Genomic DNA, 13,199 nt, shown 5'->3' with positions numbered 1-13,199 from the left:
AAGCCAGACGTGTGGAACATTCTCCATGACAACTGTTACTACCCTTATCACTTACAGCGTGTAATTCACGAGGCAACCACGATTCCGGGATTTGTGTGACGCATGCTATTCACAGGTGAGGCTACCTTTACGAGGAGTGGTATCTTCAACTTTTATCTGTGGGATGTATGAAGAACCCCCATGGTAAATTGACAGTGAATCATCAGCATCGGTACAAGTGGAATGTGTGGGCTGGAATAACTGGCGACAGTATTTTGGGACCAGTCCTTCTTCCACGTCGCCTAACAGGCCGGAACTATCGGCGTTTCTTGCGGGTGACTTCGCCTCCCCTGCTGGAAGAAGTGCTACGTGATGGTTGCTCCAGCTGACTTCACTGTTAACGTCCGGACGCATCTCAGTCTTGTCTTCCTTGGTCGATGGATCGGACGAGGGGGTCCAGTTGCGTGGCTGCACGTTCACCGGCTCTCAACCTGTGCGATTTGTTGTTATGGGGCCATCTCAGAAGTATCGTGTATGCAGTGCTCATTCCAGATGTGGAGACACTGGAGCAGGGGCTGCTACGGTCGCAGGTTCGAATCCTGCCTCGGGCATGGGTGTGTGTGATGTCCTTAGGTTAGTTAGGTTTAAGTAGTTCTAAGTTCTAGGGGACTTATGACCTAAGATGTTGAGTCCCATAGTGCTCAGAGCCTAAAACACTGGAGCAGAATATTTATGCTGCCTTTGGCACTGATCGAATGCAGCCACGCCGATGTGAACGCTTGAGGCAGAACATGCTACGGCACGTAGGCGCATGTGTTGAGGCACATGGAAACCATTTTCAACACATACTGGAGCAGTGGCTGTATTAGACGTGCCAGACCGCAGTCTCTGTAACAATGTATGATTGAATCAGTGGACTCTTAGCATGGAAACTATGCATTTTCGCACACAAGTTCAAAAATGACTCTGAGCACTATGGGACTTAACATCTATGGTCATCAGTCCCCTAGAACTTAGAACTACTTAAACCTAACTAACCTAAGGACATCACACAACACCCAGTCATCACGAGGTAGAGAAAATCTCTGACCCCGCCGGGAATCGAACCCGGGAACCCGGGCGTGGGAAGCGAGAACGCTACCGCACGACCACGAGCTGCGGACGCACACAACTTCATTAGACCTTTTTTGTTCCATATCCTCTCATCGATCAGTCTAGAGTTTATACACGGTGGAAAAAATCACCTTGTATAAGTTAATGCAGATGATTTGGGAAAACAACCCTGTAGTGTTGCAGTACAGTATCGGCGATGAGCTGATTGACAAACTCACTGGGTTTACTTTGGAAAGTGATACGGCGCGGAACGAGCATATAAGATTGGTGGTAAGAAAGGCAAATGGTCGACCTTGGTTTATGGGCAGAAATCTATTGGAAGTGTAGCTCATCCACAGTACTGCTCGAGTAATTGAGATTCCCACTAGATGGGCTTAAAGGAATACAGCGAAGAACCTCAGAGGTGTGTGCTATATTAGTTACTGGTAGGTTCGATCAACACCAGAATATTACGCAAATGTTCCATAAACACTCATTTGAGTCTCTGGAAGGAAGACAACATTATTTTCGGGAATTATTACTGAGACAGTTTACAGAAGCGATATTAGCGAAGCACAGTAGAGCGACCGTACTGCCAGTAACAGATGCTCTCGTACGAACGTTTATCGATAGATGTTTTTCCCTCGTTCCATTTGCTAGTGGAACTGGAAGTGGAGTGAGTAGTAGCAGTACAATTTACCCTCTGCCATGCACTGTACGGTGCCTTGCGGATTGTGTAGGTAGACGTCGGTCATAACTGGCTCCACATCGGTTTGCTGCAAAAATGCAAAAGCGCGCGCTGCCGCAGCACATTGGTTTTGCTTGTTACTTACGTATCCGTGTTAGCAGTTTCTGGGTCAGGGCTTCAGGTTATAGGAATGCGTTTCAGATGACAATCTTTTCACCGGGAAAGGAATCGTTGCTCTCCCGTAAGACGCGAATGAAAGTTGAGGTCTGTTATCGAGGGCGACTGCTAGCTGCCGATACTCTGCACGTCTTCCTTTATTTCGCCCCAACCTCCGTACAGGACAGCCCCACAGACACGGGAGCTTGCAACGCTGCAGTTAGGCGGTCATTCATTATTCCGCAACTAAGCGCCGTTCAAATCTTTTTTAGGGTTTCGTACCTCAGTCGGTAAAAGCAGAACCCTAGGCTGCGGTCACAGTGGTGGATTGCGCCGACGATAACATCGGCCGAAGTCGGCCGATCTTTTCAAATCAATACGCCACAATGAGTGCGGTCAGGGTGTAGCCGATGTCATCACCCGAAAGTGTAGACTTCGGACGACAATCGGCGCCGGCCGGTGTGGCCAGGCGGTTCTAGGCGCTTCAGTCTGGAACCGCGTGACCGCTACGGTCGCAGGTTCGAATCCTGCCTCGGGCATGATTGTGTGTGATGTCCATAGGTTAGTTAGGTTTAAGTAGTTCTAAGTTCTAGGGGACTGATGACCACAGCAGTTGAGTCCCATAGTGCTCAGAACCATTTGAACCATTTCTTTCGACAATCGGCGCAGTTCAAATCAGTACAGCAATGGAATCAGCTGGTCAACACTGGGACGACAGCAGTACGACACCGATACCTGTCTCTCTTGTACCGCCCGGCGCAGCGAGGAGTGCTGGACGCTCCACGCAGCTCGTATCGTACGATACGCGGGGAGTGAGATTTCGAGTCATTCGATTTGCCTAAAACAACTCTTTCATGTAGATTAAATAAACCTACATCCGTCTCTGGAGTTATCTTCTCAGCAGAACTTTTACTTTTCGCGTGAAAAAATAAAAACGACTGTTTTGGTATTCGTGCGTGTTCTCCGGTATGCAATCTTCTCATTCTATTTTAAAGGAACTTTTCGGTAAGAAAAAGAGTATTTTTCCGCATCGTACAGTCACGCATGAGCACTTGACAGTGAACTGGTTTTCTTTTCGTTTTTGCCCATAGCTATTGCGATAGTTCAAAGTAAACTACGACAGCACGATTTTGAAAAATTTGCAGAGTAAAATGTACTCGGCGACAAGTTTACGTTTGGTGCATTTTACGACTTATATTGCTGCGTAAGAAATGTTTTTAACGCCGTAAGGAAAGCCGTATCTGTTTGAAGTTTCGGGTAAATATGTGATACATTTTGGCATTTGGCTGCGACGAAACAGGGCGCGCCACACTAGACGGTGCGACAGCGCGCCGCGCCGCGCCGCTGCCGTTTGTCGTCTGTTAAGACGCCTTTTTCTCACGAACGTGTAGAGGTACCTAGCTGAAATTAACGTCAAACACTAAAGTCTAGGGTCCCTTGGCGGAGTAAGAAAATTTAAGGTTCTTAGTCAATGCAAGGAAAACATATGGCCATTTACGTCACATATTCTGATACTCGCAAACACTCTGATAAAAACCTAAGTGTGATCTGTCTGTATACGTAATAATCCTCAGCGAGCGAGTCCTTTTCGCACTTGTCCGATTTTATTGCACCTCCTTTGACTGACACGGTATGCTTTCCGCATCGCTTTCGCAGGTGCGCTGAGTCAAATAAGTCAACTAAGCGAAATTAGATCGTAAAAGTCAGTTACGCGGTATCGTTTTTCCTTGGGCGTTACGCGTAAAAAGAGAGGCATTAGCTTCAGACAGGAAGTGAGCCACCTGATGGCGTAGGCGCGTGTCGTTATAAGTTAGAGGAGGTTTTTTTGCGGCATTTAAATGGGCGGAGGTAAACAGCGGCGAGGATTTAAACACGGCGTATGTAGGCCGCGCGCGGACAAAAAGCGTAAACACAGGAAGGAGGAAGAGAGGCGGTGTCGGCTCACCAGTGCCTGGCGATGGTGAGCCTCGGCAGCGCCGTGTGCAGGCGGCGGCCGTCGCGGAACCACAGCGGCGCCGCGGGCTGCACCAGGGTCTGGTGCTGCTGGTGCTGCTGGTGGTGGTGGGAGCACTCGAGGCGCACCGTGTCTCCCAGCTGCACGCTCACCGCCGCGTGCTCCGAGCCTGCAACACAAGAGAGCAAGCTGGCTGCAGGACCCACTTCTAGCTGCACGAAAAGAAAGTAAATAAAAAAAAACCTGTGAAGCGACTAGTAATGGAACCGCTGCGAGGAGCACGGCCCGTTTTATGTAGGGAAGAAAGTAGCACTTTCTGCTTGGGGAACATGCTCGAACGAGTTCCACAAGATTCAATAACGAAGCAGTTTCTTCTTGAACTTTCCTGTGTGTAGGGAGAGGTATTTAAAACTGTTCTCGGAAACAACTGGAAAACCACAAATCGGATTAAAAAACGTTGTAATAAAAGTAGTTCGTCTCTATGGGGGACATATAATGACACCGAGCTCGACCCCCCCCCCCCTGCCCTACCCCCAGGAGGGCGGGAGGTGGAGTGATCTTTGAAATCGTAGTAACCCTCAGAGCACTGAAAGACCTAAGTATAAACAAGGCCCCGGGAGTAGACGACATTCCGTTAGAACTACTGATAGCCTCGGGAGAGCCAGCCATGACCACTCTCTTCCATCTGGTGGGCAAGATACATGAGACAGGCGAAATAGACTTCAACAGGAATATAATAATTCCAATTCTAAAGGAAGCAGGTGCTGTCAAGTGTAAAAATTACCGAACTGTCAGTTTAATAAGTCACGGCTGCAAAATACTAACACGAATTCTTTACAGACGAATGGAAAAACTGGTAGAAGACGACCTCGGGGAAGATCAGTTTGGATTCCGTAGAAATGTAGGAACACATGAGGGAATACCGACGCTATGGCTTGTCTTACAACATACGTTGACGAAAGGCAAGCCTACGTTTCTAGCATTTGTAGATGTAGAGAAAGCTGTTGACATTGTTGACTGGAATACACTCTTTCAAATTCTGAAGGTGGCAGGGTTCAAATACAGATGGCGAAAGGCTGTCTATAATTTGTACAGAAACCAAATCGCAGTTATAAGAGTCGTGGGGCACGAAAGGGAATGAGTGTTTGCGAAGGAAGTCAGACAGTGTTGTAGCCTATCGCCGATGTTATTCAATCTGTATATTGAGCAAGCGGTAAAGCAAATAAAAAAAAGGTGCAACAACTAAAATCCACGGAGAAGAAATAAAAACTTTGAGGTTCGCCGATGACATTGCAATTCTGTCAGAGACAGCAAAGGGCTTGGAAGAACAGTTGAACGGATTGGACAGTGTCTTGAAAGGAGGATATAACATGAACATCAACAAAAGCAAAACGAGGATAATGGTCTGTAGTCCAATTAAATCAGGTGATGCTCAGGTAATTAGATTAGCAAATGAGACACTTAAAGTAGTAGATGAGTTTTGCTATTTGGGGAGCAAAATAACAGATGGTGGTCGAAGTAGGATATAAAGTGTAGACTGGCAATGGTAAGGAAAGCTTTCCTGAGGAAGAGAAATTTGTTAACATCGAGTATAGATTTAAGTGTCAGGAAGACCTTTCTGAAAGTATTTGTATGAAGTGTGGCCATGTATGGAAGCGAAACATGGACAATAAATAGTTGAGACAAGAAGAGACCAGAAGCTTTCAAACTGTGGTGCTACAGAAGAATGCTTAAGATTAGATGGGTAGACCATGTAACTAATGAGGGGCTATTGAATAGAATTGTAGAGAAGAGAAATTTGTGGCACAACTTCACTAGAAGAAGAGAACAGTAGGTAGCGCATATTCTGAGGCATCAAGGGATCACCAGTTTAGTATTGGAGAGAAACGCGGAGGGTGAAAATCGTAGAGAGGGACCAAGGCATGAATGCGGTGAGGTTGGAGTGTGAAGTGAGGTGAACAGCTGGTGCATCAGTCCGCCATTCACGAGCCGGCCTGAAAGAGGTGGTGGCGGCGGCGGCGGCGGCGGCGGCGGTGGTGCTTCTCGTGCCGGTCGTCCCATTGAGGAGGCGGAGGCGGCGTCGCGGCGCACTGCCAGGGCACTCCCTCACCGCCCACGCCACGACAAGCAGATGGCTCCGGACGCTTTAAGAGGACTCATATATATGAATCCGCGGCCACCGGTCGTGTCGCAAGCGCTCGCCGTACGACGACCTCGAACCCTCTGGCGTTCAGCGGAAGCCTCCGAGAGCCGCCCCACTGTGCTGGCGTTCCTCGTGAGCTGAGTAAGGGCAACTTGTTGGGCAGACGGCACAATAACAGCGAGTATGTCGTGTGGGTAGGCGACCAAACAGAGAGACGGTGACAGTTTGAAACCCGTGCTGGGCCGGGAACACGGCACTCACCGTCCACGGAGTTTTTTCTGCCATTTCAGTCTATACGACAAGTACGTTTTAATTACCGTTTCGGAAAAACTGAAGCTGTGTAGTAAGTTCATTGTTTGTTTGCAGGAAAACACCTGCCGTTGCGGTACACAATGAAATCTCTGCGCCAAAGTAGCGTGGCAAGGCGCTAGAGGCACCAAAGCAAAACGCCACAGCGCAGCTGCAGATTTTTGCCTGCAAACAAACAGTAAATTAATTCGGTAGCTTCATTTTTTTCCGAGAAAGTAATTAAAAATTTACGATTACCTCTCGTGCGCGCTGCTAACGGACCATCTGCAACGTCTATCTCGCACTACGAGCTCCATATAGGTTCCCTTGCAAAGTCTTCTAGACCAACATCTCTGCGATTGAGGATGCAGTGGATGCGAGTTGCATACGTTGCCTCTCACGAGCTCCGATTACCTCCTGGCTCGTTGGCCTGATTCAGCTGGAACCACATTACACCATTTAGAGTGTTCCGTTATGAAACCCCTTGCCTGGAGGGGGGGGGGGGGGTCGTTGCTATTCTTTAACGCCATTGCTCATTGCCAGTGGGAGACCAACTCTGACATTAACTTTATCTCGAGGTATGTTGCACACGAAATACGAGACCCATTTGTTTATGTATTGTGTAAATTGTTTCATGGCTGAGTACTGCTTGTCTATTCATTTCCTACGTATGGCATGCATCTCCTCACGGAAATGATAGCAGTGATGTTTGCCAACTTTTGCTCATCACTGTACAAATACCACTCACTGAAAGCGTACTTTGTATGACCATCTACTGCACAAGCCAGAATTTTTCGTACGACATACGCTGATGCCGACTATGTCCGTAAAAAAAAAAAAAAAAAAAAAAAAAAAAAAAAAAAAAAAAAAAAAAAAAAGACAGTACTCTACCTCCAGGTGGACCGTCCTTTGCATCTAACGGTTACAACTGCGTCCAATGGTGTTCCATGTGACTCCGTAGAACGACAACAGCGAATTTTTCTACGTTTTTGCATACATTACCTCCTAATTCACTATGTCGAGGCTCAGCTGACAGTATTTGCACCTAATGTTAATCATGTTAAGGCATTTACGCATTTTGCACTATTTCCTGATTATCCTACACAAATGTGTCACCTGTGAACTCTTTATAGTTTTGTGAATAGGAGTCAGTGTGGTGTCCAGCCACTAGCACCTGACGGGTAAACGTAAAACTTACAAGTAGTCAAGCGTGCTTCTCGTAAATTTTAACTTTTGCCGCCGTATTTTGATGGCTGGGTACATCGTTGTACTCGTGCACATCAGCTGCCCCTAGAAAATCGCTCAATAGCTGAAATTGGCTGACAGTGGCAATAAGTGATAATTATAGTCGAAAGCAGAACATGTTCTCATTTTGTAAATTTTGTACCGTTGTAACAGTCGGAAGGAAAGTGACACTACAGTTTTCAAAGGACCAGCACCAATTCTCTCAGATTTGGACTTGTATTCGACAAGAATGCACCCAACTGGTTTTAGATGTCCATTGGTTTTCTTGAAGCACATCAAACGAATGCCGGTAGTTGTAGAGATCATTTACCCCCTCCGTCTGAATCAGTGATCCGTCCGCCACGAATAGGCTGTGGATAAGACGTCTACTTCTAGGTTTGCTTTATCAGTTTGTAAAGTCTACACATGCTGTGGTTACCAAGGGAGCATCACTTCCGTCTGCAACGTCGCAGCTACTTGGCAGGAGTGCTGATGGGATATTCCTAGGAAAGCTTTTCCTGGAGCGCAATAGCGAATTGTGCGGGCGCCGACGCAGCCCCCCACTCACGGCCGGACTCCAGACGCACGCGCTCCTCGCAGCGCAGAGGGCGGACGCGCCGGCTGGAGTGGAGCTCGGGCGCGCTGCCAGCCGCATTCTTCCTCTAATTCTGTCGCCGCTCGCCGGCCGCAGGTGTCCCGCCTGCCGCTCCGGAACTGCGAGTGCGAGCATTCGCCCCGCGCGCGGAACCGCCAGCAGGCCAGAGGCTGGGCTCTCGGATTTTACCGCCAGAGAGGATGCCACTGTCGTTTAGTTTGGCGGGGGAAAGAAATAAGCAGAAGCACAGTACTGGATGTCGCGTCACCAGGTACTTCCAGGGCCAATCTTTTGAAAGTAAGTTCACTGTCGTCTTCGGACATTATGCCGTCAGTCAGCATCCGATAAACGATATTCTAGAAATTGTGGAATAACTCCCCCCCCCCCCCCCCCCCGCCTCCACACATGCACGCACACACACACACACACACACACACACAGACATGTACCCTAATTCTGAGACTGGAATCTAAAGATTTTAATTTAATTCATTCGTAATTTGCCCAGTCGCTAAGAAGTTAAATACACATTCATACAGAGTGTTTTAAACGTGCGCGCCGGCCCCGCATCGAATCGGTCCGGCGGATTAACGACGAGGGACGATGTGTCGGCCAGCCTGGATGTGGTTTTTAGGCGGTTTTCCACATCTCGCTAGGTGAATACCGGACTGGTCCCCATGCTCCGCCTCAGTTACACGGCTCGCAGACATCTGAACACATTCGCACTATTCCATGGATTACACTCGACGCAGACAGCTGGGGTACACTAATTCCGTCCAGGGGGGGGGGGGGAGGGGTACGGGGTGGCGGCAGGAAGGGCATCCGGCCACCCTTTAACAATGAACATGCCAAATCCGATTAACCATTGCTGACCCTGCGTAGCTGCGGGACAAGGCTCAAGCGACAGAATAGACAGAGTGTTTTAAACGTAGTGTGCCATAGGACCAAAACTGCAGCAGAAAACTTTCAGAGGTGGCAGCATGGACAAATCAAGAGAAAAATCTCAACTAAACATGTGTTCTAAAAGACGTATCTTAAGAGCTACGAGCACTTCTTCACTTTCGATACTGTGAAACAAATTTCTTCTACTAAAACCTCTTTGCTTTCATATTTTCAGAGGTGGTAGTATGGACCAAAACAAGACAAAAAAGAGTCCAATAAACAAGGACCTTAAAGTGAATACCTTAAGAGCTGTCAGCTCCTGTCCAGTAGATGAGATGTTTCACAGTAGCGAACATCAGCAAGTGCTCATAACTCTTAAGGAATGCGTTTTAGAGCCCCTGTTTACTAGATATTTTTCTTGTTTTTGTCCATACTACCACCTCTGTAAGTTTGTAGATGGTTCAACCTGTTTGTTATATGCGACATGTCTTTTTGTTCACCCTGTTTGTTGTTTGGGACATGACTTTCTGATCGGCCTGTATATGGACGCAGCATTTGTTACACGAAGCTTCTTAGTTGTCCACGCAGCACTAGGCACTGCAGTAAATTGGTTGTCGCATGTCGTAGCAGAGGGTAGTGATTACTGTCGTCCTCCGCGCCACAAACACAGAGGGGTGTCTCAATTCGCTGTGGACCACAGAAGTGCAGTCTCAACCTTCCGTGGATAAAGCGGAGGCCAAACATTACATTGTAACTGCGTACTTTCTTTTGTAAGTGCCAATGGAGTGCCACGGTTATGCAGAGGTGTTCTGCACTATATATATATATATATATATATATATATATATATATATATATATATATATATATATATATATATAACGTCTTCCCCTATGTTGGCGCGATAGATGATACCTGTGATTTCGTAAGGCTTAGATTGGCCGCCGCACATGTCGGAGAATATCTGTTTAAGAAACATGGTGGTCTGCCTCTGGTCCATGGTGGGTAACACACGTGCCAAGAAAGTCGGAAATTTAATTTCGTCTGGTACCGTAGTCCCCTTTCACCCATTACACGATAACTTTCTTGTTGGGACGATGTAGTTCTTCTATGTGTTCTATTGTCTGGTACACCAAGTACTTGGTATTACTGACTGCGTGATTACGTATCAAAAGCAACACTAACCGCGATTCTGTCAGAGTAACGGTTGTGTCTTCATTAAGCCGTTGCAGGTATGAGAAAAGGGCTAGTTCCGCGAGGCGAGAATTGAGGATACCCACTTAAGTTGTCAAGACGCAATATGGATACGTTGTTTTTCCTTGCCACGTAGGAAACAGTGTGGCTGCCTTCTGGTAGTCTAAGTACAAGTTAAAAAAGTCCCAGCGGAACTTGAACGCTTCTGATGAAAACATGTACAACAATATTTTAATTTACCTCTTCCGGAACTTTCTGTGGGGATGCGCGAGATAAAAAAAATGGCTCTGAGCACTATGGGACTTAACAGCTATGGTCATCAGTCCCCTAGAACTTAGAACTACTTAAACCTAACTAACCTAAGGACATCACACAACGCCCAGCCATCACGAGGCGGAGAAAATCCCTGACCCCGCCGGGAATCGAACCCGGGAACCCAGGCGTGGGAAGCGAGAACGCTACCGCACGACCACGAGATGCGGGCACATGCGCGAGATAAGCAGCGATGAAGTCGCCTTCATGGTAGCAGAAATACCACGTGGAATTAAATAAATCTTTACTGGTGTTATGAGAGTAACGATATAAAATGATATCCTGTGAGGTGGATATTGGATATTACCTTCTGTCGAGTCATTAGTCGTGAAAGGTCTGGGTTTCCGGGGAAGTACTAAAATACTGCGATTAGATTTACTCAGCAGATTGTATGTCGTGAAAATAACTGTATGTGGCTCTGTTCAGTGCAGTGCTTGTGTGGTTGTCGGTGAGTACGTAAAGAAAACATGGTAAACACCGGTGCCGACTCAGGTAACATAAAGAGGGACGTTTATATATGTCCCATCCAACTCACGTATCATCAGCAGATAAAGTGACGGAAGTTTAGGGATTAAGGTTACATCGGCGCCGAAGACATTAAGACAATTTCGGATTTGACAGAGGTGGGAAAGGAAATCGGCCTTGTCCTTGTTTGAGAAACCATTTGCAAATGGTTTAAACAAAGTGCAGAACAAAAATATAGTTATAAATGGACGATGATTTCGGTTACATTCCATCAGCCAACAGACACCACACGTGCTCAGTCCACTAGATATTGCAGATGATTTGGAACTGAATTGTGAACATAGGTTCAAATTTTTTACAATATCTGGATTCCATATACACTACTGGCCATTAAAATTGCTACACCACGAAGATGACGTGCTACAGACGCGAAATTTAACCGACAGGAAGAAGATGCTGTGATATACAAATGATTAGCTTTTCAGAGCATTCACACAAGGTTGGCGCCGGTGGCGACACCTACAACTCGCCAACATGTGGAAAGTTTCCAACCGATTTCTCATACACAAACAGCAGTTGACCGGCGTTGCCTGGTGAAACGTTGTTGTGATGCCTCGTGTAATGAGGAGAAATGCGTACCATCACGTTTCCGACTTTGATAAAGGTCGGATTGTAGCCTATCGCGATTGCGGTTAATCGTATCGCGACGTTGCTGCTCGCGTTGGTCGACATCCAATGACTGTTAGCAGAATATGGAATCGGTGGGTTCAGGAGGGCAATACAGAACGCCGTGCTGGATCCCAACGGCCTCGAATCACTAGCAGTCGAGATGACAGGCATCTTATCCGCATAGCTGTAACGGATCGTGCAGCGACGTCTCGATCCCAGAGTCAACAGATGGGGACGTTTGCAAGACAACAACTATCTGCACGAACAGTTCGACGACGTTTGCAGCAGCATGGACTATCAGCTCGGAGGCCGTGGCTGTGGTTAACCTTGACGCTGCATCACAGACGGGAGCGCCTGCGATGGTGTACTCAACGACGAACCTGGGTGCACGAATAGCAAAACGTCATTTTTTCTGATGAATCCAGGTTCTGTTCACAGCATCATGATGGTCGCATCCGTGTTTGGCGACATCGCCGTGAACGCACATTGGAAGCGTGTATTCGTCATCGCCATACTGGCGTATCACCCGGCGTGATGGTATGGGGTGCCATTGGTTACACGTCTCGGTCACCTCTTGTTCGCATTGACGGCAATTTGAACAGTGGAAGTTACATTTCAGACGTGTTACGAGCCCTGGCTGTACGCTTCATTCGATCACTGCGAAACGCTACATTTCAGCAGGATAATGCACGACCGCATGTTGCAGGTCCTGTACGGGCCTTTCTGGATACAGAAAATGTTCGACTGCTGCCCTGGCCAGCACATTCTCCAGATCTCTCACCAATTGAAAACGTCTGTCAATGGTGGCCGAGCAACTGGCTTGTCATAATACGTCAGACACTACTCTTGATGAACTGTGGTATCGTGTTGAAGCTGCATGGGCAGCTGTACGTGTACACGCCATCCAAGCTCTGTTTCAGTCAATTCCCAGGCGTATCAAGGCCGTTATTACGGCCAGACGTGGTTGTTCTGGGTACTGATTTCTCAGGATCTATGCACCCAAATGTATAATATTTTTGTCCAATGAATACCCGGTTATCATCTGCATTTCTTCTTGGTATAGCAATTTTAATGGCCAGCAGTGTATATACCTACTGGTTCAGTAATTGAAGACTCGGTTGGCCTCATTAGGAAGTACGTCGATTACGGCCAGGATCAGCGGCCCGCCGTCCACTGCCTGCGGCTGGAGGTGACGTCACGCGCTCCTGGGCGCCCCGTCAGGGTTAGGAAGGGCGGCCGACCACGGCTATTCCTGGCAGCCGCGACGCCGCATCTGGCCGGCCTTTAGGCCAGGTGCCGCCGGTTCTCAGGCGTGTTTACTCACCGGCGCAGACACAGTCGGCGAGTAGTTTCACGCTACTACCGGTTCTGAGCGTGCGGCCGTTGTTTTCAGTTCATAAAAATGTAGCATCGCATTCAACTTTACGCCACGCTTCGCGTAGAAGATACGGAGGGGTGTTCAATGAGTAAGGCAACACTTTTTTTTCTCGGCCAATTCTGGGGTCGAAAAACTTCTAATTTTCTTTACGGCGTAGTTAAACATTTCCGCGTCATCACAT

General features: G+C 47.6%; 1 protein-coding gene across 1 annotated transcript in view; it reads right to left on the bottom strand.

The window, feature by feature from the left end:
- The window catches only part of LOC126259304 (fibroblast growth factor receptor 3-like), a 418,035-nt gene that overhangs the window by 50,637 nt on the left and 354,199 nt on the right, over positions 1-13,199 (bottom strand). Inside the window, exon 3 of the mRNA XM_049955976.1 lies at positions 3,861-4,038. Coding sequence (XP_049811933.1) covers positions 3,861-4,038 — 178 coding nt within the window. The remainder of the gene's footprint in view (positions 1-3,860; positions 4,039-13,199) is intronic.

Source organism: Schistocerca nitens, chromosome 5 (assembly GCF_023898315.1).
Source record: "Schistocerca nitens isolate TAMUIC-IGC-003100 chromosome 5, iqSchNite1.1, whole genome shotgun sequence".
NCBI classification, from domain to species: domain Eukaryota; kingdom Metazoa; phylum Arthropoda; class Insecta; order Orthoptera; family Acrididae; genus Schistocerca; species Schistocerca nitens.
The sequence above is the reverse complement of the archived record's forward strand: the minus strand, read 5'-3'. Positions and strand labels throughout refer to the sequence as shown.